Below are 27325 nucleotides of genomic sequence, written 5' to 3' on the forward strand. Positions count from 1 at the left end.
GCGGCGCGGGGGCGGCGGGAGGCGGGTGCTGCCGGCCCGCGCCGGCGCTGACCGGTTCCGAGCGGCCCCCGTCCCGCGGGGGGCCGCGCTCTGCCCCGCGCTGGGGCCGCCCCAGGGCTGTCCCCCTGCTCCGCCTCCCTGCGCGGCTGCGGAGCGGCGCGGCGGCGGCGGGGGGAAGCCGCAGGGCTCCCCTCGCAGGGCCTGTCCCGGGGCTGTCCCCCTGCTCCGCCTCCCTGCGCGGCTGCGGAGCGGCGCGGCGGCGGCGGGGGGGAAGCCGCAGGGCTCCCCTCGCAGGGCCTGTCCCGGGGCTGTCCTCCTGCTCCGCCTCCCTGCGCGGCTGCGGAGCGGCGCGGCGGCGGCGGGGGGGAAGCCGCAGGGCGCAGGGCTGCACGAGGAGGACGGAGCAGAGCAGAGGGGGCTGCTTCATCCCCCTCCCGTCGTCCCCTGTGTTCTGGGCCGAGCTGGTGTGAGTGGGAAGTCCCGTGGACCCTGACAGCCTCAATGCTACCCTTGCTCTGCTAAGGAGTGCTTGACTGTCCCCCCTGTCAGGCACACGGGGCAGCTGGTGACAGTTGTATGGGGTATGTCTTGGGCTTTGACAGAAGAAAACTCTCATTTTTATAAACTATCTTTTGAGGCTTTTCAGGCTTTGAGGCTTTTCAGTGTCTGTCAGGAAGCTTTCTTTCTCCTTGGGCTCCACACAAACCCAGGGAAGTTTCCCATATGATGATTACCTCTTAGAAAGCAGTCCACTGATATTTTCATATCCTGGTACTAGGGTTGGAGTCAAACCTACTCTATCAGCTATGCCTTACTCATTCCTACTTTGTCACTGAGATGATAGCACGTACTTCCCAGTGTCAGATGCAAGCCGTTCCCTTCTTCACTTGTGCTCTCTGGTGGAGCTGAGGCTTCTGCAGCCCGGTAGGCATGGAGGTCTGCCTCCTGCTCTGTGGTGTGCCTTGCAGACACCATACCTTTGTTTCTATCTTCTTAAATAACCTATGGATATTAAATTTCATTTGAAAAAAAGAGCAGAAGGCTCTAAATATGAAGGCATGACAGTACAGGTAGTTGGCATTACTGTTCTTTAAAATAAATATAGTTGATACAAACAGAGATTGCCCTGGACATCTCTTGAACATGAGATGAGAGGAGACATAAATTGTAAAGTATGTTCTTTACCAGATTCTCTCCCTGAGAAGCTATGATGACTGACAGAATAGTCTGGGGAGGGTCTGCAGGACATGCTAGAGGCCTGAAAATCACCTTTCTGTATCAGGAGATACCACTGTGCAGCACAGGATTCTCCAAAAGTAGCAGGAGAGTCCCATGTATATTTGTCTACATCGTAAGAATACAGCACTGCATCAAATGCTTCCAATCAGTCAGTTTATGGCTGACAAGCTGCCAGATACCTTGTGTTGCTTCTGATTGTCAGACGTAGGTATAATCTAGATAGGCCAAATCCTAAATATAAAGAACTTTTGTTTTGACGTCCCTGGTGACCGGAATGGTGCGTATGTGAAACAGCAGCAAAAACCTGATCAGTTTAGTGTTGCTGTTTGTGCACCTCCAAGGAGGGCATTGCTTCATTTTCAGCCACCCCTTAGGCAGTTGTGACTGGCAGAAACCACCACCATTCAACTCGTCAAATGCCAACTGAAAAAAAAAAAAAAAAAACACAGCTGCATGCCCCCAATGACCTTGGCGACCTCCTGCCAGACCCACCTCCATCACTGCAGCACAGCAGCCCAAAGGAAGCCAGACTGTCATCATGTCTTCTGTGGGGCTCAGGGCAAAAGACTAACCACATCTCCACACCCCAGGGCATGAAGAGGCAAAAGGGTTCCTAGAAAGGCTGAGAAACATTTAGGCCACTGAGCCTTCTTAACAATCAATCTGGCACAGTCAGTGCACCGATTCCTCTGCGTACCCTAAAGGAGCTGCTGTGCATGCTGCCGTGAAGCTGAGTGCCATCGTTGAGCATTTGCACAATGTGCAACTCCTGACCAGCGTTCAACGGACTTACCCTGATGGGTGCTCGTGCACTACTGTAGTGACAGAGGAGGCTGGCAACAGGTCCTTGCCCACAGCACAAGGCTTAGGACACAGGGAGAACTGCCTCCAGGATGGATGTCCCCTAACACAGAGCTGCTCCAAGCGGCGCTGCCCATGAACAGACACACAGAACCAGGCATCAGGAGACCAGGGAAGGTTTGCTTTGTGAAACTTTCCAGCTCAGTTATTATACTTTTGTCACACCACCAGTCTGATTGATATCAACGAGTGCAAAGAAGACACTGAGGAGATGTTAGATGAGGTTCTTAGGGGCTTACAGCTGTGGTCTGACAAAAATAAACATTGAAACAGAAGGATGAGCTTCATGAAAAGGACACCATTCCCCATCCGAAAATATTCAGGCGCAAAGGGTTCCTTCCAGAAGAAGCACATGTTTAGAGAAGAATTAGATAACCTAGCAGTCATCATGTGCATTTTAAGCTTTCCCAAGACTATAAATCAGCCTAATGTGTGCAAAAAAGTGTACAGCTGTTGACCACTGACCAAAAATCCCACCTCTGGACTGCCGGGGACCCTGGCAACCTTCCGCCATGCTCCCCAAGTCAGTATGGCACAGCAGTCCAAAGAGAGACAGGCCCCCTTGTTGCCTTGGGGCTCAGGGAAGAAAACTGGGCACATCTTCAACCCCCAGGACATGTGGGGCAGGAAAGAAGGGCTCAAACAACCCTTGAAAGTCAGGAATTTGTTAATTTATTGGCCCATGGTGATTGGTGCTCTTGTTGAACCGTCTGCAGATGGCTCTTCATACAGCCCCTTCATCTTCATGTTCTGTGAAGAGGCGGGGAGAAAGGCAGAGAGGGGAAATGGGAAGCAGCATGCTGGGTCTGCAGATGTTCTTCTGCCATGCAGTCCCCTCAGGTGGATCTTCTATGAGGGACTGGTGGCTGGACACAGCTCGATGGCCATATGGGCCCCAGGCTCTCTTGGGATGCCTCTGCCATGGTGTTTCCTGACAGGCCATCCCAGGCCCCGGGGCCTTCACACAGGCCACCTTTGCGGGTGGTGGATTCACCTCCATTGGCTCTTCGTCAGGCAGAGGAAGATCCACCTCCATATCCTCAGGGCATTCCTCAGGAGGATCGACTTCCATCGGCTCTTCTTCATTCCTTCTTGGCCACCTGATGTTACAATCTTCCATGCTCACAATCTTCTCCCACAATTCCTTCCTTCTTAGTCTCCTCCTTTGAGTTCCCATGGGAGCAGCCACCAGTTGCATTTTCAGGACTACCTGAGAAATGATCACCGGGCACCACCACACCACCACAAAATGAGTAGCTTACTGAGGTTTTTCTGACCCCTTTTCCTCACAACACACATGAAAGTCAGGAGTTCTTATTATTTATTGGCCCATGGTGGTTGGCTGGTCTTAGTGCACAGCCTGCGGATGGCTCACTCTATGGTCCCTTCATCATCATGTTTTAAGGAAGGTGGATGCCAGGCAAGCAGTTGCTGTGCTCTGTGACCGTAGATGTTCTACCGCCACACAGTCCCTCATCCCCAGCACCGGGGGCTTTGCATAGGCCACCTTCACTGGTGATTTATCCACCTCCATAGGCTCGTCCTCAGCCATAAGTGGACCCACCTCCATCTTTTCAGGGGAATCCACATTAGAATCAACTCCCATTGGTTCTGTGTTGTCCCTTGCACAGAACCTGATGGAATCGTTCATCAAGATTTTATCCCATAGTCCCTTTCTTCTTAGTTTCCTCCTTTGGGTTCCCCTGAGCACCACTGCTTTCATTTTGAGGATTACCCTGCATCTTTCAGAGGGTCCAGTTTCACGGGTTCCAGGAAGCTGGAACAATGACCAGCAGTGTAGTGCGAGGCCGGAGGAGGGAGCTCTCCCCTCACATGAATCACCATCTCTTCCATTGAATGGCAGAAGAGCATGCGCCCGCCAGGAGCGCTCAGGCCGCCGGTTCCCACCTCTGGAATGCCTGTCTTCTTCAGCCCCACTCAGCTGCTTTCTTCTGGGGAAGCCACGCAGCATCAAGGAGCTGGGTCTGGCTAAAGGGCATGATGGGCCCTGGCCCCCTTGGGATGACTTTGCCTCCTCTTTGCCAGAAATCCCAGGCGCAGTGGCGCTACCCCATGCCAGCTTTCCTGGAGGAAGATCAACCACTGTGGGTTCAACACCATTTTTAGAATGATACAATCTTTATGGTTGGAAAAGACAATGGAGATGATCAAGTCCAACCATAAGCCTCTCAGCAACATACCTGTTAAGAAGTCATGTCCCTGAGTAAGTAAAAGTGCCTGATGTACACGTGTTTTGCAACACTGACCGGGATGGTGACTCCATCCCTTCCTTGGACAACCTGTTCACCAATTGTTAAGCACAAAGGGTTCCTTCCAGAAGAAGCATTTGTTTAGAAGAGAATTAAATAGCAGTCACGTACATTTTAAGGTTTCCTTTCCCAAGACTATATATTAGCCTGAGGTGTGCAAGAAAGTGTACAAGTGTTGACCACTGACCAAAAACCCCACCTCTGGGCTGACACAAGTCTCAGCGAAGGCTTATAAATTCCCAGCTCGCACACAGTCAACTCCATTAATACAGGTAGTAGTGCCAGAGACCAGGCGAAGATAAAGCTCACAGCTGGAAGGATTTGTATGTGCACCCAGCTCCCCACACGTTGTGCATCTCCCCATACACATGCAACCTGCTACATCTGCAGAGACACCTGGTAACTGCAAGCAACATAATGTGGGTGTCACTCTCAATTAGTGTTGTATGACGAAGCACAGTAAAAGAAAAAAAAATATGTTTTGCTCTTTTTTGGTCTTATTAACCAGAAGACAAATCTTTAAAGCATTTTAATTTTAAATTAAAAGCAATTTGCCATGCAGCAGAAAAAAAAAGAACACATATATTGATTGCTCTAATGACAGCCAACACCTTTAAGGTACCTGTGGGTGTACTTGGTGAGACTGCCATTTCCTCTTACCGATTTTCCACTCCCTTTTGAATTACAGCTTCCCCTGATCTTCCTTAGTCCATCGAAGCAAAGCAGTGTTCACAGCAACTGCACCATCAAGGCACTGGATTTCCACCATCCTTCTCTGTAGCTGTGGCAAATGCAACACGCAGAGGCAGAAGGGAAGGCTCTGCGGAGTACCTGAAAGGAAGCCGCTTCTTGTGGATACTGAACAAGCCCAGGTCCCTCCATGTCCCCTTCTGTGCCACAGAGCTGCTGCGGCACCTGAGCACCTCTGTGGCCCTGTGCTGGGCTCCGCCAGTCTGTCAGGCATCTTGGTGCCGGCGGAGCCCAAAGCCGACAGGCGGCACCGTCTGGCCATCCCTACGAACGCTCTAAGGTCTGTCTTTGCCCGGGGCGGGGGCGCGGCACGATTTGACATACTGCCTCCTTTCTTTCTGATCCCAACTTTCCTTCTCCCTGGTATGTTTCATATCCCAGGTAGATCACATTTTTTGTGCACAAGTTGTGCCTTCCTTTTTGGTGCTCTCTATCCCGCCTGACCCCAAAAATTCAATAAACTAACGGGGACCTCTTTACATTCTTCAACTATGTCTGCCCACAATGAGATATCATGTATATACTGTACCCAGGTAATATTAGGCTTCTTACCTTGCCACTGCTCCAGTTATTTTGCCAATACGTTACTAAAAACAGTGAGGCTATTCCCAAATCCTTCAGGGCATGGTTCAACGCAGCTGTATTTTACCTCCTGTTGCAGGGCTTTCCTATTAAAAAGCGAGGAGCTTCTGACTTTGTTCTTCTAGTGGGGTACAAACGAAAGCACCTTCTAAATCCAATACTGTGAAATAGACGTCTGACTCAGCTGTTGTTGTTAATAGAGTGTAAGGGTTAAGTGCCACTATTTGATTGAGAGCTCTTAGATCTAGTACAAAGTGATGTTCCTATGACTTATTGACAGGTAAAATTGGAGTATTAGATTCTGACATTCGCACGGTAGTTCATATTTTAAAAAATTATTAATTACAAGTTCTAGTCTGATGCAGGCTTCCAACCTTGCAGGATATTGCTGTTGTCTTAGTGACTTCACCTTGGTTTTAATTCCACTTTAATTTCACTTTCCCAGGCTTCTCAGTTGCCCAAACTAAAGGGTTTGCTGCATTCACGATGTCCACGAAGGTGGCTTTGACTTGCTTTTCCTTATCCCGAGCATTTTTCATTTCTGATAATTAACTGCGACAGAAATATCTGTTTCCCAAGCATTATTTTACGGAATATATACTCAAGCTTTATTTTGATCAAAAGTTATTTGTGCTCCTAGGTTATTTAGCAAGTCTCTTCCCATCAGCAGTAGGGGGCATTCTGACATATATACAAATTAATGTGTGAATATCTTACACCCAATTAAAAGGCCTTGACCTCTCACTTTCCCCTTGGACCAATTACTGACATAGAGAATTCACTCTTAAAACTATTCAATATCAAATACATTGCTCCAGTATCTACAATAATGTAATTATTTTAATTCCACGTCCACCCAGGACAGGGTTTTGACCTCAGAGAAACTGGAAAAAAACAAGTCCTTTTTGATATTCGTATCAATGAATCTTAGATATGTTGATAAATATCTATCTCCCCCTCAGGGTGTGCCTTTAGTGTTCAGCATGTTGCTCTGGTGCCTTACCTGAAGTAGTGTATGGGGGTTATGCTGCAGCTTTCCATTCTGAAACATGAGAGCAGCTCACTGAGAAATGGGCAAGGACCTAGCTGAATAATAGCAAAAGCTTTAGGGGCAACACTAATTCTGGAATTTGCTGTTGTAGGTATATGCAGCTGTTCCAGATGCTGGTTAGCTGAAGTCCTTTACTACATTAAGTTACATTTAACAAACAGAAAGCATATATTCTTAAAGAGGAGAGAGAAGGCATCACTACAGAAGAAACAGTGCAAATGACAACTACCTAGCTTGGGTGAATGGATCTTCCTAGTTGGACTTCAATCTCAGTAATCTGACAAACCTTCTTACTGGTTCTGGGAAATTCAGAATTAATTTTGTCTACAGCTATGTTTGGCACAATGAAATACACTTTGCAGCAGCACAAATTGAAAGCAAAAGCTTGTACTCATTCAGGTTTCATAAACATAGGGAAGCAAATTTTCTCCTGATAAGGACAAGATACTTTCTAACAACAAATGTGTTTTTAAATTGTTTTTATTAAGGTAGTATTTACAAAATACTGTAAATTTGTAAGACTTGTTCAGCTTGCACATATTAATCGTACAAAAAAGTTACATCAGTACTGAAGTATAAAATTTTCATTTTAAAATTACTGGAAAGCACACCTTATCCAGTATTTTCCTATGCACATAAACATACATATGAAATTCAAAATGATTATATTTTCTTTGTATTTTAAGAGAGAGAAGAGATCATAAAACATTTCATCTTTTTTGATCCATGGTAAACTTCTCATAGTGAGCATTTTAATGTAACTACAAAGTAGTATTCTGAAATTAAGTGAGCTCTACAGTGATTAGAAAAAGAAAATTTTGGGATGGGAAAAGGATGGGAAAGCTAAGACTTCTTCAAATTATTAACTTAAAGAGATGGGAAACATACTCGTTGTGAAACATTTCACAACTGCTGCTGTGATGATACTGGAACAGTGATCTTTTTTTTTTATTTATTTTTACAAAACACACGTTTTCTATCACATAATTTCATGTTTTCCTGTCAAAATTTACACACTAAAAAAAAGCAGGTTTTGCTACATTGCTAACAACATGATATATTAGGCATTTTTTGTTTGTTTAATCCAATGTGTATGATATTAAACAGCAATCCTCAAACAAAAGAGGACAAGATTGAGGTTTTTGCCATGGACAAAAACTTTATAAAAACGTTATACACTTAAAATACAAAATATCTATATTACATGTCAGATTAGTTAGTAGTAGCATTTGAGGTTTCTGGAGACTGAAGAAATTCATAGGGATCATGAACCATGTCTTGTTGCTCTCCAACGCTCAGATGAGAAGGGCTTCCTGTAGAAAATGAAAGAAAAACAAAGACCCTTTAAGTGTACAGAATTTTGTACTTCTGTATATATACACGTATACACACACAAAGAACACTAAGAAAATATATAGTGGTTGTTTTTTAATATATTTTTCTAGTCTTTTTGAGCAACATAGACATTTAAGTGATACTTAAATTGTTAGGATGGTCTTGAAAAAGAAGTCACAGGATTCCTTAGTACTTTAGACTCTTTTTGAAAAAGTAGTCAATATTTTGCTTGGAATCGAAAAAAATATATAAAAAGAAAATCTGACTTAATTTTCTCCGAACAGTATCTCTTCTCAGAAAAGGTACCAAATTACGAAGTTGTGGGTCACCCTATCAGCCTATCTTATGACTCTGGTTTACAGTGACAATAGAAGGCTAGTACAGAATCTCATCAGTTTACTGGGTGCGTATAACTGTGCTGAATAAAAATAACCTGCACCTTAGCAGCATAAAGTACAAGGGCATATTGTAGTCTGCCAAATTCCAAATTATTTCACAGTTACATTATCACGCTTGATCTGAAGTAGCGAGATTAGTGTTTTTATTTCCACAGATAAAAAGTCGTTTTAGTTGTCCTAATCACTCATTTAAAAATTAAGAGATTCTGCAGTCTGCACGCTGTTCAATCAGAGCAGTCTCAGGTAATTTATTTATAAGTTAAAAGGTAGATTTCTCTGTAACTTCAGTTACTGAAGAAATATTGCAACTTCTGTGACACGATTGACTTTACCAAGATGATGCTGGTCTCTCTCTGAAGTATTGGAGAGGGAACTCAGGTTGGATGATGGCCGGGATCCCACTCTCTCAGCTTGAGCCTCATGGAGGTCTTGCAGTAGCTTGGTTGTTTCATCCAAATGTAGATGGCTATCATCATGATCAAGCTCCTTTTTCACTTTTCCTAAAGCCACGAGTTATCAACCAAAACCAGTAATTAGCACATGTGATTTGAATCATGAACTACCAAGTCATAATAAATAAATTCCAGAATAAATGTGATAACAAGTGTTGCCTGTTAAAGAAGAGCTCAATCTTGTACTTTCATTTTTATTTCTAAAAGGCTTCAGATCTGCTCTCGGTTTCAGGAAATGCAAACTGAAATGCATTTGGAGAAACTGAGAGATGCAGGAGAGAGTCATGAGAAAGGCTGAAACTGAATTGATTTTCTCCTAGTTTCCCAGTATTTAAAAACTATGAGTTCAAATTGTCTTGCTGATCTGTCAACTGTAGACAAGAAATAAATATGCTCAGCTTACCATAGGACACAGCAAGTCAGATATTAAAAGTTAACTCTTCTAAAATAGTCAAAATTGAACACATCATCAAGGGAGGCTGAGAAATCCTTATCATGGAAGGTTTTAGGAACACCGTCTCTTCAACTGTACTCAATTTACAGTAAGCCAAAGAAAGTTGAGAACTTTAAATGGGAAGTATGTGCCATATGTTCTTTCATCTGAAGAGTTAGAAAAACAAGAAATTGGGGGAAAACAAAAAACCCCTACTTTTTCACTTTTCTTTGGGGACTGTCTTCAATACAGAGCTTCAATACAGGCATCCTTACCCATGACCAAAAGTTAATTTTGCAGTGACATTTTTGAAGACATTTGATCAGTTCAGCAGCCTCCAAAAATCTGAACATTATTTTTTGTATTTAAAGAAAAAATGCTTATGAACAATGTATATTTGAAACAAGCACCCAAAACTGCCTCTCTTCTTGAGGATGGTCTTTCCGATACCCGTTTTTTTTTTTCTTGATTGGTATTTTGGGGCAGTCCAAGAGGTGCTAAAATTGAGATTGATATGCTCCCTACTTATGTCCCAACAGTCATTTAAAAAGACAGCAATGAAGCAATAACAGTTCTGAACCACAGCTCCACATTGATTCCTACACTTTCATTACTATGGACACATAAAAAAAAAAATGAAAGTTTCAAACTGTGATGCATAAATAAATAGAAGTAATAAAAAAATAAATTGTAATAAATAAATAGAAGGAGGAGGTTAGCATGACTAGCAGAGGTTGTTTCAAAGGAAAAGCAGAATAAAGTTGCATCCCCCTTGTGCCAGCTATAGACTTATATTTACATTGACTTGAGAATTACTACCATTGAGTAATCACTGTTAGCAAATGCAACTGTTACACCGACTAAATGTTACAATTGAATTGTAATTGATGGCTTGCATATTTAATTACTCACCTAATGAACTTAACATGGATATATCAAGAGAAACATCTGAGTATGGTTTCATAGAGAGAAAGTCCAAGTCAGAAGGATTATTGTCTCCCGAAGACTCACCAACCTAATTCAAATATAAGAAACAGGAAGACTTAAGATCGACAATAGTGACAAGTTATCACAGGAAACAACAGTGCATGGATCCACACTCTAAAAAGCATGTGGCACCAACACTTGAGACTACAACTTCCTGGACCACGTTTGGCCAACCTGCAGCTCACGGGCAGTTCAAACATGGTTCCAGGAAATACTGTACCACTAGCATAACAAAAAAAATCCAGGAAGGGATCTGCAGAGTAGTCTGAAACTTCCACCTAATCATCCAGGATTGGCGAAAGCAACATAAGCTAATCCTGTAGACCTCAGCTACGTGCCCCTTTCATCCCTGTCCCACCACAGACGGCCACGGGAAGCATTAGCAGCGTCCCTCCTGTGAACCACTTCCAGAAGTCATTTTCCCTCATCTTCCCAATAAAACAGCAGATGTTTCAGCATATAATTCATAAAGCCCCTAAGACACACCTATTCAAGACAACATCACCTGGAGCTGGACTCTAGTAAGTGGATCTCTACTCTTTTAGATAATGAAATATAGGCTGCACTAATTTCTTCCATATTCACTTCAATACCTATATGCAATGCAAAGAATAAATTACAAGCTATTAAGTTTTGCAGCACATTCTATCAGAATTCCAGGTGCACAAATAGGACATGCAGCGTTTGACACAACTGGGTATTTTTAGTACTTGCATGAATTCCCTTGACTGGTCACCTTCTAAAGAAATACAAACACATAAGTATGAAATAAAACAAAACCATGAAATATTTAAAAGTAAAATTTTACTGGCATCTACAGTGTAGTAGTTAGAATGCAAGTTATGTGAATTGCCATAGAATCCTGTCATGCGTATCCTCTGTTGTCACAGTTTACAAGATAACACTTGTACCACTTAAGGATTTGCTTAGAGATTTGCTTAAGAGATACAGGGTATTTCATTTAAAACCTGTTTTCTAACTGACATTTTCTAGACACAGGGAGAAAATGGTAAATACCACCTTTTTCCTCTCCTACACTTTTATAGCAGGACAGACCTCAAATATTCTTCATCACCAGATCAGCAATCTTTGAGATTCCTAACCGTTCTTTCAGCCTCTCAGGTTTAGCTAATGCATGCTGCATTAAACCAGAGAGTAAAGAACAGGGCAGTTACTTACCAAAACAAAATGTATTCTGTAGCATCCTTCTAATTATGGAAAACTTATTCCAAAGACTGAAATCTTAATCCTCTACCTCACAGCATGCATATCCATGCACTGAAACAAAATGGACGTACGCAACATCCCATCTACACACAAACTGTTTTACCATTATCTGTTTGGAAGAGTCTGGACAGGCATTCCGCAACTTGTGTTCCTCTTTTATTAGAACTGGCAGAACCTAAGGAACCAAGTATTATATGTTAGTTTTTGCCACTTTCCAACTTGGATTAATGTTTCTCAAGTATACTCGTAATTCGTGTGATCGATGAGTTCACCATGATCAGATTTTAGGCCACCATGGAACACTGGTTTTTGAGGTTAGCTTAGGTCTTCTGTAACTGATCACTATATATGTTCACATAAATTAACTTGGAACTAGCCAGGCTAGCTTTTTTAACTATATAATCTCAATTTATCAATCTTTTCCTGTAAATAACAGGAATTAAATAAATTCCACATTATATAAAATTTGGAATTTGAATGCTGGAAGCCCAGAGAACACCATGTTCTCTTAAAAAAACCCCACCTTTTCCAGCAATAAAAAAGCCGAGTATAACTTACTTTAACTTCATCCAGTGGTTTTACTGGTATGTTTCGCCTCTAGAAAGAAATAATACTACCAATTACTTTTTTTTTGACATAGGCAAAAGGTGTCTTTTGTACAATATTAACCTTACACAAGTTTCTCACAAACTGAAGCTAGAAGACATCTGATGTTTTTTGCATATCTGTAATGAAATTACAACATAGAGTGCTGTTTTGAAATATTTTACTTATGCTATTTCTTCTGTCCATAAACATTATGTTCAAGCACAATATATTAGTGATGAATATAGCAACTTCTGATATCTAGCCATTTAAACTGCACTTGCAGAAGCATTTCTTCTTATTTAAATGCAATAGCATAAAATACTCAGGCATAAAATGGCACATCAAATGCTGCAACAGTCTCAGTGTAAACGGGCATTCCCCATTTGAAGGATGTTCAAGGAATACTCTTTTGGAGCAAGATTCAAACAACATGGCAGCAAAAGTGTTATGGGGGGTACATTTACTAATATATGCATTTCTGGGGAAAACTCCTCCAGTCTTAAAATTGACCTCTCTCTCTCAAAAAAAAAAAAAAAGTTTTGGAAATGAACTTAATTTTTTCCTTTAATCACATCACATGCATGTAAGAGTTAACATCATTGTGTATAGATGCCAACAAAGTGATGTAATTCTGTTCTCTAGCACTATTCCAATACCCAAATAATAAAGCTTCCACAAAGAATACATTTTAACAAATAAGAGAAAAATCGATCATTAGCGTAGCGCTCTACCTCTGAAGCAGACACTCAGGGCTGCCTGAGCAGCTCTGTCACTCAGGATCAAACAGTGACCTCAGCTGGCTGCCCCCACCCCTAAGCTGCATCCCCCTGCCTTGTCCTTTCTGCAGTCACATTGTGAAGCAGATTGTTTAGGATTTTTTTTTTTCTCCATATGGATCAACTCTCCACTTTTTTTTGTTTAAATAGAAAGGTTACTTCTCAGTTGATTACTTCAGTTTCTAATTTGGTTCGCCACATGGTTGCACAAACAGCTAAGCCTGCTCAACAGATGAGGGCAAGAAGGGGGAGGGCTGGGAGGAAAGACAACTTAAACTGGCACTGGAAAACAAAGCATTTCGGACCATATTAATAAACACAGCCAGGCCCATCCTTGTTTTGATGAACCTGTGGCACTCCAGTGCATCAGAGACCCACCTGCTTTAGCTGATAAATAGTTTTGGAATGATCTCCACTAGTGATCTGGTCCAGAAGATCATCCACTATTTTCTTGCTGTAATTTCCAGCATCCTTCACAAATTCTTGTAAGCTAGTAGGGAGATATTAGCAGAGAAATATTAAAAAACAAAGAAACAAACAAACAAAATCTTACATTTTGGTTTTCTCCTTGTTCTGTTACATTCTAAATACATGTTTAGAAAAAAAAATATTAAGAACTTTTGTTTTCATTTACTTTTGTTAAACAAAGAAAAAGTTTTGGAGAAAGTTATTTTTAAAGTAAATTTTAGAAAAATCGGGATTGGGTGCTCTTAGTTCTACATTCAGGCCAAACTGCTTTTCCTAAAACTGCTCTAAGAAGTTAGCACTAAGGAAGTAACTCTTCAATAGAAGGCCCTACCAATAAGGATGGACTTACCTTAAGGCACATTGTATCCCAGTTTCATCACCGTATGCTGAATACAGCAGTTCCATTTCGTCTGATTTCAGATCATGAAATATAGAGTTGTTTTGCATGGAAAGTGCTGTGCTTGCACTTGTAAGAAAGGTTACTAGACAGAATAAAGAGATGACAAATGATTAGCACAAATGTAAAAATTACTGGAAAAGTTTTTGAATGCAGGTATATAAAGTGTCACTGGGCTGTTACTTGATTCTGGTCCTTCCTCACCCACCATGCCCTAAATTGAATTCAAGGGCAAAACTTCAAAAGACACTACCAGAATCCAGAACAGCATAATTGTTCCAAGAGTATAAGCTAACCAAAAAATTGTTTTCCAATTACAGACTTTTATTTTTTTTGTGTGGCTAATTCACAGTTTGCTAATCAGTAGGTTAGAAACTATTAATCAGTTCATAACTATTAAAACTACAGTAACAACAGAAAAAAAAGGGCAGGTTTTAACTGGATGGCACTACAGCTTGTGAAAATAATGACATCTTACAAAGGTAGTAGCTGCTCTGTAAAAATTATATTCTGCCATACTAAATAGATATAAATCTCTAAAATGCAAAACATTGATCAGTGAAGTCTTTAATCTGATTTCCCAAAAGTGAGTTTAATTAAAAATCACACTCTGTTGTGAATTTAAATAATTAAATACTCTACAAAATACACTGGGATACAGGAATGAAATTAAATCTTTTATGCCTGGAATTTGTTCAAGTATGTAAATAATACATAATTTAAAAGACATTCTTCTCTTGCATTTACCTTTGTTTCTTCGTTCATCTTTAAAGCCCAGTGTAGTGAAGCCAGGTAATAATTTGCTTGACAGTGAACTGAGATCAACGGGGTGAGTTTCTTCCTCTGTAATAATTTGATTTAAAAGAAAGTAGTCATTATAAAAGCAAACAAAAGAATCCCATGTATTTCATATTTAGAATTTACTCATACTAGAGGTTGTTACTTTGAAAAGTTGACTGCAGTCATCTGGTTACAGAAGCTCAAGCATAATAAAAAAAGAAATTTGTTAACATGCATGAATTACTATTATGGTTGCAGCAATATTTTTTTCTTTTCTTTCTTTTCCTTTGTTATGTACTAAATAACTGCTTAAGTAAAATTAAATAAATTTTAAACTAAATAACTGCTTAAGTCTGGAATATGCTTTCATATGAAAAAAATATATCTATAATTCTGTTTTTACGACACTTCCCATGGCTGTTACAGAATTGAATGGTAATTATGCTCAGTTACTAAACTGTAGAAGGCAAATATATAGCTCTAATCTTACTAGGATTGAAAATAGTCTAAACAAAAATTCTAATTTCAGTGTTAGCTGCAAATCCAGTATAATTAGTACTGAAGACAACCTAAAAAGATTCTGGAGCACAGAAACACCAAGAACCAGAACTTTACTGGACACAGCAAAAGTTTTCTGCTCTGCTTACCATCTGTCTAAATTTTCAGTGTATCATGATTTCAGAGATATTATTCACATTCATTTTATTACTTCATTTGTTTAGAAATAGGTAATTGCATGAAGGCACCCAAAATGCTCGATTTCACTGTCAGAACTATTCACTGCAAGTTTAGATAATAAGTGAAAAGGAGTTTACACTAAACAGCCGAGATCTGTTGACTTCACTTGGGAGATGGAAACTTAAGTCTGACAAGTCAAAAAGGTCCCAGCCTTCAGCAGTCTCAGGAAGAGCTAACCTGGGAATGACTTCCCATCTCAAAAGTTGCAGAGGAGAAAGTGCAAAATCAGCATGTCAAAGCATAAACGCTATGCAATTTCATTTACTGCAAACTTTTCAAGACTTCTGCATTTTGAGCTCAAAAGAGTAGAAAGCATAAGACAGAAAAACCATCTAGTGGTAAAACCACACAGAATAGATTAAATAATTAGGCAAAATTTGTAAGCTAGAAAGTTAGCTGATAATTTAAATTAGAAAGTACATACACAGAAGTGCTGTTCCCCTTTATTTTCCTATCTAAACTTTGCATACTTTGGCAGGACAACAGCACTTTCATTCACCTTGCAGCAAAAGGCAGTCTTCCAACTTCTCCTAAGTTTTAGTAAAATATAAGCGCTTATGTTTTGCTAGCATTTTATCTTCATATTGTTAGTTTCAGTAAAACAAAGCATCTGAAGCCAAGAATGAAGACTTCAAGGGACAAGAAGATTTTAGAGGTCCTAAATCTAGCTACCAGGGCAAATGTTGCAAAAGCTTTCTTTTTTCAGGATCTGTACGTACATTTTAGCCTTAAAAATCTGCTAGAACATAACCTTTTAAAGAAGCACTTCAAATAGTGCGAGATACTTACCCTCTGCTTCTGGATCAGATGAGTTGACTACACTGAATAATAGAGTTCCATCTCCATTCTTTTTCAGATAACCAATCTGTAAAAAAAACAGCAAGATATAGAAGCACTTTCATAATTCACAAAAGTCCTAACTCGAAACAGAGATGCTTGCTTATATAGCAAAATTAAAGTATTTTTGGATAAATTCAGGTCCTGCAATTTTAACAGAGAACCTAGAACCTCAACCATTTAGCATGTTCCAGCAAATGCTTACAACCACACGTTTAGAGCAATACCTTTTCTGTCATAAGTATGAATTCTCCATTCTCCTAAGTCAGATCTAAAATTTGCACCCAACATAAAAAAACAATTCCCATTACCTTTCCCAATTTTCCCATTCCCATTCCTATGTGTTGTAGACATTATGCACTTTTCTTTTAGAAGCAGAACCATAGTCACATTATGGAATATATCTCACCACTTCCATGCCTAGACTCAACTTGTTTTCAAATCTGTAGGTATTTTTATGAAGATACTATCAGATTCTTAAGGAGGAAGAAGTTCTGTGACAGTGAGCAGACCACATGTAAATCATGACAAAAAGACAGCCTAAGATCTGGAAGACAATAGGACACGAGTCTCTAAAGACAGAGCCACAAACTGTTGCCACAATAGAAAATAAAGTAAAGCATATGAAGCTTACAAAACAGCTTCTTTCAGTAGAGAAGACAGGTACACCAGGCACCTGTACACAGGTACACCCTCCCTACAGAAAACCCTTCATAACCCTTCAACCTATGACCCCTCTCAACCCTGTGACCCTAACCCCTCAACCAACTGAAGTTTGCTTTCCTTCTAACGTGCCACCATTTTTAATCCTAAAGGTTACCATTAAGGAAGTCAGAGCAAAGCTTGAGCAATACTTCAGTTTTCTGTGGGTGAATTTCTAAATATGTTTAACACTACATTTGTATACCTCCCTAAAATGGGCTTCAATGAGAACTAAAGGAAAGACAGTATCCATCTTTGTATTCCACGCAGAGCACAAATTTCCCAAACTAGATGCAACGTTTCTCAGTAACAAGCGCTCAAGCCTGTTTCCTCTAATGAAACAAGTGGTATTCAAGAGTCAGAAACAACACAGAATTGTGAGCTTGATCACAAGTGGACCTTGCTGTTGGGTAGATATCGATTGATCCTATCCCGAGCTTCATCTGCTGCATGCTCCACTAGTGCCAGGACATGTTCTTCAGCAGTGCTATCTGTCAGGCTGCATGCATTTCCCTCAGGTTCAAAGATGCAACTAAAGAAAGAAAGAAAAAACAGTAGTAGTTCTAGAAACCAAAAGACAAAACAAAGCACTGAATTCTGGGGTTTCTAAATAAAACAATCAGTCCCACTCCTCACTCATTAGGTATTTTCTTCTGCTTGTTTAGCTGAGAATTTCTCTGTGTATGGAGATTCAGATCTGATGCACAAGAAGTTTTGCTGTTAAAGACAATAAAAAGATCACAGGGTCATGCTATATTATGGGAAAGTATCTTTACATTTTTTGTTCCACTGAAACTTCAAGGAAATATGCACAAAACCAAAAACTGTGGGACAACTAGCTCCATCACGTTCCACAGCACACAGTGAGCAGGAATTGAGCGAACGTTCAGAATGGTGCAGAACCCTGGAGGGCTTAGATGCGGTGTGACCAAGGCACTTCTCAAAACATAATGCAGAGGTCCACACTGCTTTGTCACCTCTTGAAAATGTCAACTACAATAACTCTTCCTCAGCTTTGGGCTGTGAATTACAGAGGCAACAAATATCTGCCATTAGGACCAATTCTCCCCTCCAAATACTCCTTGTATCTCAAAAAGGATAATAATTCTCCTACTGAGTCCAAAATTTACATTTTTAAAGTGTCAAGTTAATCAGAAAGATAAAATAATTAGAAGTACTAAAATTACGTAAATATTGACGTTTAAGAAGGTAAAAGCAGTTTCAAAATTGATTCCCCTCAAAACTGGCTATCAGGATAGAATTCAAGGTCAGTGGTTCTTAGCTGTCTAATTGTACATTAAGTTACATCTTAAAAAAAAAAAAAAAATAAAGAGTAATACATGGCTTGCTGATTCAATTCTTTGCTCTGTTAACTACCCGCATTTGAAGATAAGCACAGAAACATGACTAAGTTACATCTGTAAAGGAGGTTACCTAAGAATTAATCAGAAAGGGAAAACCTATTGTTCTGGGCACTGTATAAAGCACAACACAGCTTCTTTCTGAAAAGATGCTATAATAAAGTCTGAAGTCCAATTAACAAAAATGGTACTTTCAATTAATTCTATATACAAACTATTAAACAAAACAAAATACAAAAAAAAGAGGAAAAAAAGAGAAAGTCACCAGTAAAATAGTGGCAGCAGCTATGTTTCTGAATGCTGACATCAGAGTAGATCCAGTCAAAAAAAAAAAAAAATACTCAACAAGACATTTTAAAAATACACGTTAGTGTCTCCTACTCCCACAAGACAAGCCCTTCAAAATATTACTTATTTTATCAGCCACATGATCAGAAACCTTGACACACAGAAAACACACTATGTCATATGTGGCTGATTAAACATAAGTCTGATTAGAACTCTAAAAGTTTTTTGAAATGCTAAAATTTAAACACTCTAAAATAGAAAACAGATTTTTCCCCAAATTTTTTAGCCATCAAAACATGGTTTTGTGACAAGAGAATGAATGTTTCTGTAAGACAGCAATTGAACTAACAACCTGTTATAAAGAAACTTAGTAAGACGTGATCAGGAAAACATCATCTGTCCTAGAAAGATGTACCCTGACAGATAAGACTCCAGTCAAAGAAAAATCTTGTACTAATCTGGGCTTCCTGCCCTCCATCAAAGGTCCTGTTCAGATTCTGATGCACCTAAGCAATTCATAAGAAATAAATAAATAAATACACAATAGTTTTCCATATATTAACTATAACTTCAAAGTCAAAATAAGGTAATTATTACAAAACATATTTTTTGTTATGTTAAAAATGAAATAATAAAGCCATCATCCAAGGTAGCTACTTATTTTATACAAACATAGAGAAGAAAAAACGTATATAATAAAACTAAGCTTAAAAAATGAATTTAAAAAGTTTAAAACTAAGTTTAAAAGGGTCATTTCTCTTTAGGAATAACTAGATAGTTAAGCTCCTTAAAAAAAAAAAAAAAAAAAAAAAAAAAGAGTCAAATGACCATTTATTCTATGTGAAGAAAAGGTGGCTACAAGGATTTAATTTTTTTTCTTTAGTGCTTTGCTGCTCTCTGATAATAGAAAAGGTGCAACAAACCAGCAAGCATGTCATTTAAAACCTTTACCTAATAACTTCTTTATTTTGCTTTTTGGATTTCTTGGTAGTCTCTGCTTGTACAGGAACAACTTCAGGAACAGGTTCCTCAACTGCTGTGTCTTCATCACCCAAAAGAGCTGCCTGCTGAGAAAAATCCATGTCCTGCATAAACGACATGCTGCGCTTCAAAGCTAACAGCCGTTCCTAGAATCAGAAAGGACAGAGCGGCAGGGACTTAACCTTTCCCTCATAGCCAAGATGCTATGATAATGGGATGGGATGGGAATGGCCATGGCCTTATTTTGTTCTTAATGCCTCGTTTCCAATGGCGATGCAACATGATTTGGTCATAGTAGCATGGCATCAGAATTTCTGCAGCCCAACTATCAAGAGAGAAACAAACAAAAAAACTGCATATGCAAAGACAGCCACCTACTTTAGACAAGACTTACCACAACAGAACCGCAACACACACACTCACACACATGCTGTAGCTCATAAAAATAACTGTTTTACTGAGTGACAACTGCACCTTACTAAGAAGTGTGTATGCGTGTAACCCCTGAAACCTATTATCATCTGCCCCCACCCCCTTCCCAAAAAGACAAACTCTTTTACTAACGTGATAAATAAAACTTGTTTCTGAAGTGAGATTTTGTTTTCAAAGTTTCAGCCACAAGCAGCATTTTTACAGCTGGTTTAAGTGCCTGAATCTTGCTTCCACTAAAGTACATGCAGACTTCATGCAGTTTGAGAAATAAAGGAGCAATTATAACAACAAATGCTATCAGGCCCTTAAATATAGCAGTACTAAGGGACACTGCCATCGTTAATGACAGATGGATGAAACAATGCTTATCGTTGTTATTGATTACATTCCTTTTAAATCTGACCACCCCAAACCCACTACTTTCCAGATTTTTATTTTTAATAGGTCTCTTACTTTGCTCATCATCTTAAAGCCTGTGTGCAGTATCTTCTTGGCTAGCTTGTAGTAAACAGTATCTGGTCTGTTGTATGTCATTGCATTATCACACATTAGTTTAAAATCTGCCTGTAAAATACAAAATAAAATAAAAAGGAGTTTGACGTTTTACCGGTTAAGTGACTAGCAAAACCACATTCCATCAATGCGGATCTGAAAAGAACATTAACCACAATATTTTAATAACACTAACAAAGGGTCATGGAGCCAAAAAGAAGCAAGACTGACTTGTATAGATCTGAACTCTTTTTACTTCTTTGCAGTGCTAAATTTTGCTTGGGACTTTTTTTTTTTCATATATAAAGCAACTTTTTCCTGAAATACCAAATGTAACATTCTTGCCTTCTACAAAAGGTCCAACTGGAAAAAATGGAGAAAGCAACTGAAGTGTTGGGGGAGGAATCCCGCACAAAATGGTAACTTTTCAGGTGTTCTTCCCATCTTTTAAACAGAGATCAAAGAAATACAAAAAGACATTAAAAAGATACAAGGCTTCCTGTATTATTTCTAGCTGTAGCAATTTGATCACTTCTTCAGACAGTCGTACATTTGCACTTAAAAAACAAACAATTTTTTTTTTTTTAAAGTAAGAAACAGCCTTCCAGCCTCCCTTGCATGCAAAGGCCATGCCCAATTGTCTTTTCCCTTAAATGATCTCCTTTCATAGCTACTAATTTCAAATAACTCTTACTGATGCATGTTGCCGAAAGACACTGCACCATACACTGACCTAAAAAATGTATCGTAGATTATGAAAATATTTTTAGAATTCCTTTATTACAATCCACATAAGTGTGTTTGATTTTTAATTTCCTGTTTTCCTACAGGAATGTCTGAGCAGTGCTCTCCTAGCCATCGAGTAGTTTAGCAGTTGTCATAAGGCCCATAAAAAGCAAACAGATGGACAGAGTTAACATTTGCTAGGCTGTCACTTCCTATGGCAGTTAAGTCATCTGTCATCACTTAAGGAGAACGCAACAACAACTGGGAAAGTGGTGTGGAGAAGCACCAAACTATGAGCAAAGAAAGCTCTGTATCTACTCATAGACTTTGAGGTGCTGCAGAGAAGGATACAGAAGTCTCCTACTTGCTCAACTTTGAAGCAGTCCCTTTTGGTGGCAGCAAAATTGAGTGGGTTTTTTTTTTTTTTTTTCCCTCCTCTCCCCTCAATGATTTTCCCCTTGTAAGTGCAGTAAAAGGGTTCTTGGAGGATTCCCCTTAAAATTACTGGCTTGTGACTAGCCTCAGCTAATGGAAATAGGAAAACTGATTAAAAGATGAACCCTCTGAGCTGTACTTGTTTTAGGAGACAAAAACTTAAGTTTCATCTTTGTATTACAAAACTACAAAGGCATGAGCATAATTAGGGACAGTTAAAACTCCAAAAGAAAGTCCAAGTGTCTTTGTCAGTGCAAGATGTTCAGACTTTCCCAAATACTTGTTCCTCAAAGCATCAGGAGAAATCAAATCCATTGGACAAACACAGTCTGTTTATCTTAAAATACTGTGATTTTCATTTTTCTGGGTTGCTCCACCCAACTTCCAATCACTATCTCAACCTTACTTGTGTCTACATATAGCCACTGACTACCGAGTCAATCGTGCTTTCAAAGTTCTTGAATAAAATAACTAGAAAGCCAACAGAATTTTAGTAAAACTAAATTTCTGACAGTAATGCTGTGTGAACACTATATTACTATTTCCTGTAAAATTCCACACCATTTTTGAAAAATAAGAGAGTTTTAACAAAAGAGACTAGATCTTGTACAGTAAATATAAGCCATTCTTAGCTCATCTTGCTGGACCTCTTATAGGAAGAAATAAACTACCAAGGACCAATCCAAACCTCTCTGCCAAGTTTACTGCTATATCAGCAAAACCCTAGAAAACAATAATCTGAAGGCAGCTATCAGAACTACAGGAATCTATTTAAATATAAATAAAAATCCTTTCCTACCAGGATCAAGCAATACCAGATTTCTTATTGCACTGTCTATGAAACCACAACGCACCCAATACGGTATTAAAGCAGGGCCAAGAGCCAGAATAGCTAAAGCCAGTTGCCAAGAAATGCTTTGCCAAAAGACCACTCCAAACAAAGTTACATGGAAAACAGGATAATCTAAGGAACAGTCACTAAACTGTAAAATACAATTTCGTTATTTACTCATACAAAAGTGGTTGAGTATCTCCACAGCTTTTTTTTGCAAACATGTAAAAAATGCCTTATAATCAACCTAATCAAGACTAGATTAATTTATATATATATATATATATATATATATATACACACATATACACACACACACACATATATATGTAAGGAAGTTCCAGGTTTCTGAAAAATCTGCTCTATAGTTCTACCATGAAATCCATAGACATAGGCACATGATGCTAGACATAAACTCATAAATAATAATACTGCAGGCACTTAAGTTGTTTTATTTTCCCCAATAAATTTGGTAATTGTATGAGAATAGGAGACTGACAAATATAAAGCTTCTAGAGTGAAAAATAAAGCAAGACACCCACTCTAACAGGCAAAATGCACAGTGTGGTTAGAATTCTTAAGTAGTGCACATTAGAAGTCTTTCTCACATTAATTATTTTAAAATTAAAATTTTAATTTAAAATCTTAAGTTTACTACCAAAGTGCTCTAAAATAACTAAATCTCTATCAATTCACCTTGAATTCAGTGACTGATTTGTATTCATTTGCTGTAATTTTTTCCTTCATAGTACCAAAATCCATTGGGTGTTTTATGATCATGGAATATCCAGGAGCAATGGCATCCGTGACTGGAAAAGCAAAAAATCCATGAGGGTCTTTCCTAAAAGTAAATTAAAAAATACATGTAGGTTTATGTTCAGAAACAAAATTATCACTATTTTATATTATATTTATAGCATAAAATGAATAGTCCTAGCTAATATCAAACAAAATAACACTTGAAAAATTTTCTAACATGAGAATAAATGTTGATTAAGAATATGTAGACTTTTTCAAAACAGATTCAACAAGGTCTTGAAATCATTCTCTTGTATGTCTTCTGCATCTCCATTTACACTCCAAAGGGATCTTTCCACTTCTGTGAGTAATAACCTCTTCCAATCTTCGTCACTAGGATTTTGTCATTCTTAAAACAACTATGCAAGTTTAAGACTTTAGAATTAGTTCCAAATTCAGCTTACTGTTATAGAATAAGAAAAGGAAAATGAAACGTTTCAGTAATTAAACAATAAGCATTACAGCATTAACATCTTACAGCAAACAATAAAATCGAAGTCCAAATTAGTAGTCCAGATTACCAGGAAAATAATCTACTAATTTGGCATCTGACATAAGATACATAAGACAAAAAGGATATATAAAGGATATAGGCAAAAATAAAATAGAATAAAAAAAACATGAGAACCGTTTCACCTCTGAAGCCAATAAAAATTACAGCTTAAAAAAAAAAAATCCTAAACATACTCCTTAATGAACATGTAACAGCAAAGCCCTCCCTCAACTACCCCCCCAAAAGAGTCAGAATTGCATAGTTGGTAAAAACTTTCCACAACTAGTGCCTGCAATATTCTTTTCTGCACTGTTCAACCAAAACCTACAAGATCTGATATGGTTGCAAAGGTTACCATCAGTATTACAATTAGTCTTTATGCATTATTTCCTAACAGAAAAGCAGATTAAGAAGTTCTAAAGTAACACATCTAAATATGCACTAGACATTATCCATACAGCTGTTGATGCACCATGCTGAAATACCTTTGAAGCTGGCGAAGAAAGTGTTCCAGTAGTTGCTGGATGGGCGTGCTTTCATTTTCAGCTGTAATTTGAGATGAAAAACAAAACAAAAAAGGGTAAAGTGCAATGATATAGATATTTCTATCTATAATATCAGTAGCAAAGATAAAATTATAGCTTGCGCTGATCTGAAGGTCAATGAGATAAAGATTTTAATGACAATAGGAGTGCATAGGATAAAACTCTTTTTAAGCCTACAGCAATTATTTACCTAGTTTTAATTGCATTAAATTTAAAATGGGTATACATTAAATCAGATGTAATACTAAGTCTATAATCGGTTGTCATTTATTTTAACAGGAAAAATGAAACTTGGCAGCTCAAATACTGTAGCTGGAAGGTCCTCACTTGTTATAGGTATACTGATAAAATGCTATATAGTTCATTTGCCCTAATAATCTAGGCCATTTGTTTCCCTGAGATTGAGGTTAATCTTCTCAAACAAAAAGAAGAATAATGCATAGATACAGATTTGTTGGAGAAACAAATGCAGATTAAAGTTTTATTTGCCGTACAGATTAATGTATGTAGCATTTGTTAATTAACTGCCTGTTTTGACACATACATGAACTTCGTAAAGACTGGCTTTGATGTGAAGGTTGAAAAATGAAACAAGAAGTAACCTGTAGTCTAGAATTGAAACTCAAATTCTTCATCATTTCAATGAGATTTCACTTCTCAGTTACAACAGTCAAGATAAATACTTTAAAACTTGTATTTTTATAAGCAGATGGAAAATAGAAGTCATGTCAATATGGATTTTTTTTTTTAGTTTAACCAAATTTCAATTCTCCATTATATCAAGAGCCAAAATCTGCAACCAGAATATTTCAATTACCTTTACTGGCCACCTGAATGGACATAGTCCTCAAATTATTATGCAGTCATAATTAGAATATTCCTTAACAAATGACTTGCCTGGTCAATGAACAGTTTTGAAAACAATACAGGTAATCTTCCTAAAGACCCAACTTTTTGTTATTAAGTTACCTATCAAGCACAAAGCCTTTTTACTAAGCCAAAATTTTCTAAGTAAAAGCTTCCACTGAAAAATGTTAGAGTTGGCTATAAACAACAGGTGGAGAAAATCATGGCAAACTCCAAAGGGATAAGCATGCAAAGTTTACCATACACATCTGATAGGCAGGCTGCCTAATGATGACAGTTATAAGATTTGCAAAACAGAAGTGTGGGGACTACAGTCTTTAGTGGCACCCTATCACAGTTTACTGCCACCTTGTGATGATAATACTCAAAACATCACGTAGGTTATGATTTAAAAAAAGAACTGAAAAAAACAAACCCTACTTTCAGTCATTCTGATCATGTTTTTGTACACGATACAGTGGAAATGTGAAGGGCGAGGAACTAGGGAACACTAAGCACGATGACTCTTTTACACTATTTTTTATTCTGACAATAAACTGGGGCCAGAGGCATTCATCCTTGGTATGGCCAGATCAATCTCGTCAGTATTAACTATTAATTCATTATGCTCCAACGCACATGTAAAAGCCCTTCACACAGGTCTGATGAAAATGTTTACACACTCCTCACCTGGCTGAGTTCTGCATGCTCGGATAGGGCGATCTGGAGGAGGTTCAACCTCCACTTTTTTTCCAGGATCAAAGTCGTCAGTCTCCCCTTCAGTGTCGCACTGTTCTTTTTCCCGTTTCCTCTTTTTCTCTTCCTAGCACAACAGGAAGAAAACAAAATAAAACAAAAAAGGAAGTGCTTAAAAAGTAAAATTCCACATAAAAAAAAAGATACGAGTGACTTTTCCTTGGGAGTACTGAAGCTCTATCCAAACCACAATATGTAAAAACATGGTTTAAACAATAGTGCATGTATTCTCAATTCCCACTACTACTTCCCCCACCACCACCCTTCTTCTACTGTTGCTAATTCCATTCATTTTTGGCCTTTTTGTATGTGATTAGAGGCTCCACTTGTGGTGAAAAGAATGCTTTCCTGTAGCTATTTTTGTGCAAAGCTGCATGATAACTACAAGAGTAAGCAGTGAGCAACCTCGGAATTTACTACACAGTAAAGAACAATCTGCTGCTCTCATTTGATCAACATGCTTTCCTTGTCTGGTGCATTAACCAGGATGCTTGATCCTAATCTGGACAAAGCATGAAGTAATACATTTAAGAAACCAGAAGTGTATTCATAACTACACAAAAAACAAATGGACAGGAAAAAACAGCTCTTACCAGAAAGAAGCGCTATTCAACCAACTGCCGTTTGCGGCTCTCTTTTGCAGGGGGCGCAATACACTAACAACACACACACACAAAGGTATTGCACCTTTTTGAAGGGCTGTCACCAAACGAGAGCTTCCGGCAACACTTCGATTTAAAAAAACGGCCTCTTGCTCTCTGCACCAAGAATTTGCATCTGAGAAGCAAGCAGGAAGACAACTGGTACTTCCGAAATCCAAAAGTCACAGCTTACCTTTCTCTTTCTTCTTTCCTCATCATCAAGATGCTTTTCCTTTTCCTTTTCCGACTTTTTTTTCTTTTTCTTCTTCTTCTCTTTGTGCCGCTCTCGCTCGTGATCCGACCTGTCATCGTAGTAGCTGGAATCGTGCCCTGACCCGGAGAGCTCGGTCACTTCGCTCCCTCCCACTTTAAGCACCAGCTTTAAGGGCTTCTCCAAGGGCTTGTCCGCATAATCTAAATTAAGACAGCACAGCGTAAATTCGGGCGAGGGGAACCGCTCCGCGAGCGCGCGGGGAAGGGACGGAGCGCGGTGCTTCAGGCCCCTGAGCGAGGCCTCTTCCCGAAGCGCCGCCAGCAGGAACCCGCCGCTCGCGTAAAATGTCGGCCGCGGCGCGGCTCTCACCGCCGTAGGTGGTGGCGGAGGCCGAGCGCCACTCCGCCTTCTCCGCCTTGTGCTTCTTGTGCTTCTTCCCCATGGTGGGGCCCGGCGCAGCCTCCCGCCCGGCGGCGCCTCCCCTCCCGTCCCTGCGGCCCCGTCGCGGCGGAAGATCCGGGTCGCGGGGCGGCGCGGCGGCTCCCCGCGCTTTTACGAAGAGGCCGCAGGGAGGCAGCCGGCCAGGGCGGCGCCGCGGAGAGCCCGGCGCGGCG

General features: G+C 39.4%; 1 protein-coding gene across 3 annotated transcripts; it reads right to left on the minus strand.

Annotated features, from left to right (window-relative positions):
• Window positions 1-7892: 7892 nt before the first annotated feature.
• BRD9 (bromodomain containing 9) lies at window positions 7893-27241 on the minus strand. Of its 3 annotated transcripts, none has more exons than XM_088533358.1 (17): window positions 27081-27241; window positions 26691-26911; window positions 25791-25923; window positions 24195-24255; window positions 23115-23259; window positions 20387-20497; window positions 19472-19584; window positions 17271-17403; window positions 16122-16197; window positions 14562-14657; window positions 13767-13899; window positions 13328-13439; window positions 12144-12182; window positions 11689-11760; window positions 10284-10386; window positions 8819-8986; window positions 7893-8066 (listed from the first exon to the last, which is right to left on the minus strand). In XM_088533358.1, exons 1-17 carry the CDS (start codon window positions 27151-27153, stop codon window positions 7966-7968), a joined length of 1890 nt encoding a protein of 629 aa, XP_088389484.1. In that variant the 5' UTR covers window positions 27154-27241; the 3' UTR covers window positions 7893-7965. The 3 variants fall into 3 exon arrangements, with proteins under 3 accessions (XP_088389484.1, XP_088389482.1, XP_088389481.1); XM_088533356.1 differs by having other exon boundaries at window positions 19472-19587; XM_088533355.1 differs by having other exon boundaries at window positions 19472-19647.
• Window positions 27242-27325: the final 84 nt, after the last annotated feature.

The sequence above is a fragment of the Tinamus guttatus genome, unplaced genomic scaffold (genome assembly GCF_059628265.1).
Source record: "Tinamus guttatus ecotype Peru unplaced genomic scaffold, ASM5962826v1 Tinamus_guttatus_pri_ptg000497l, whole genome shotgun sequence".
NCBI classification, from domain to species: Eukaryota; Metazoa; Chordata; class Aves; order Tinamiformes; family Tinamidae; genus Tinamus; species Tinamus guttatus.

Bases quoted from the DNA above. Each gene is read 5' to 3' on its own strand.
- BRD9 (XM_088533355.1), bottom strand. From the start codon at position 27,153: ATGGGGAAGAAGCACAAGAAGCACAAGGCGGAGAAGGCGGAGTGGCGC. The intron at 17,404-19,471 runs GTAAAGGTTTTA...TTCTTTCTTTAG, and splicing joins CAAAATAAAGAAGTTATTAG to TTGCATCTTTGAACCTGAGG. The intron at 11,761-12,143 runs GTAAGTTATACT...TTGGTTCCTTAG, and splicing joins AACCACTGGATGAAGTTAAA to GTTCTGCCAGTTCTAATAAA.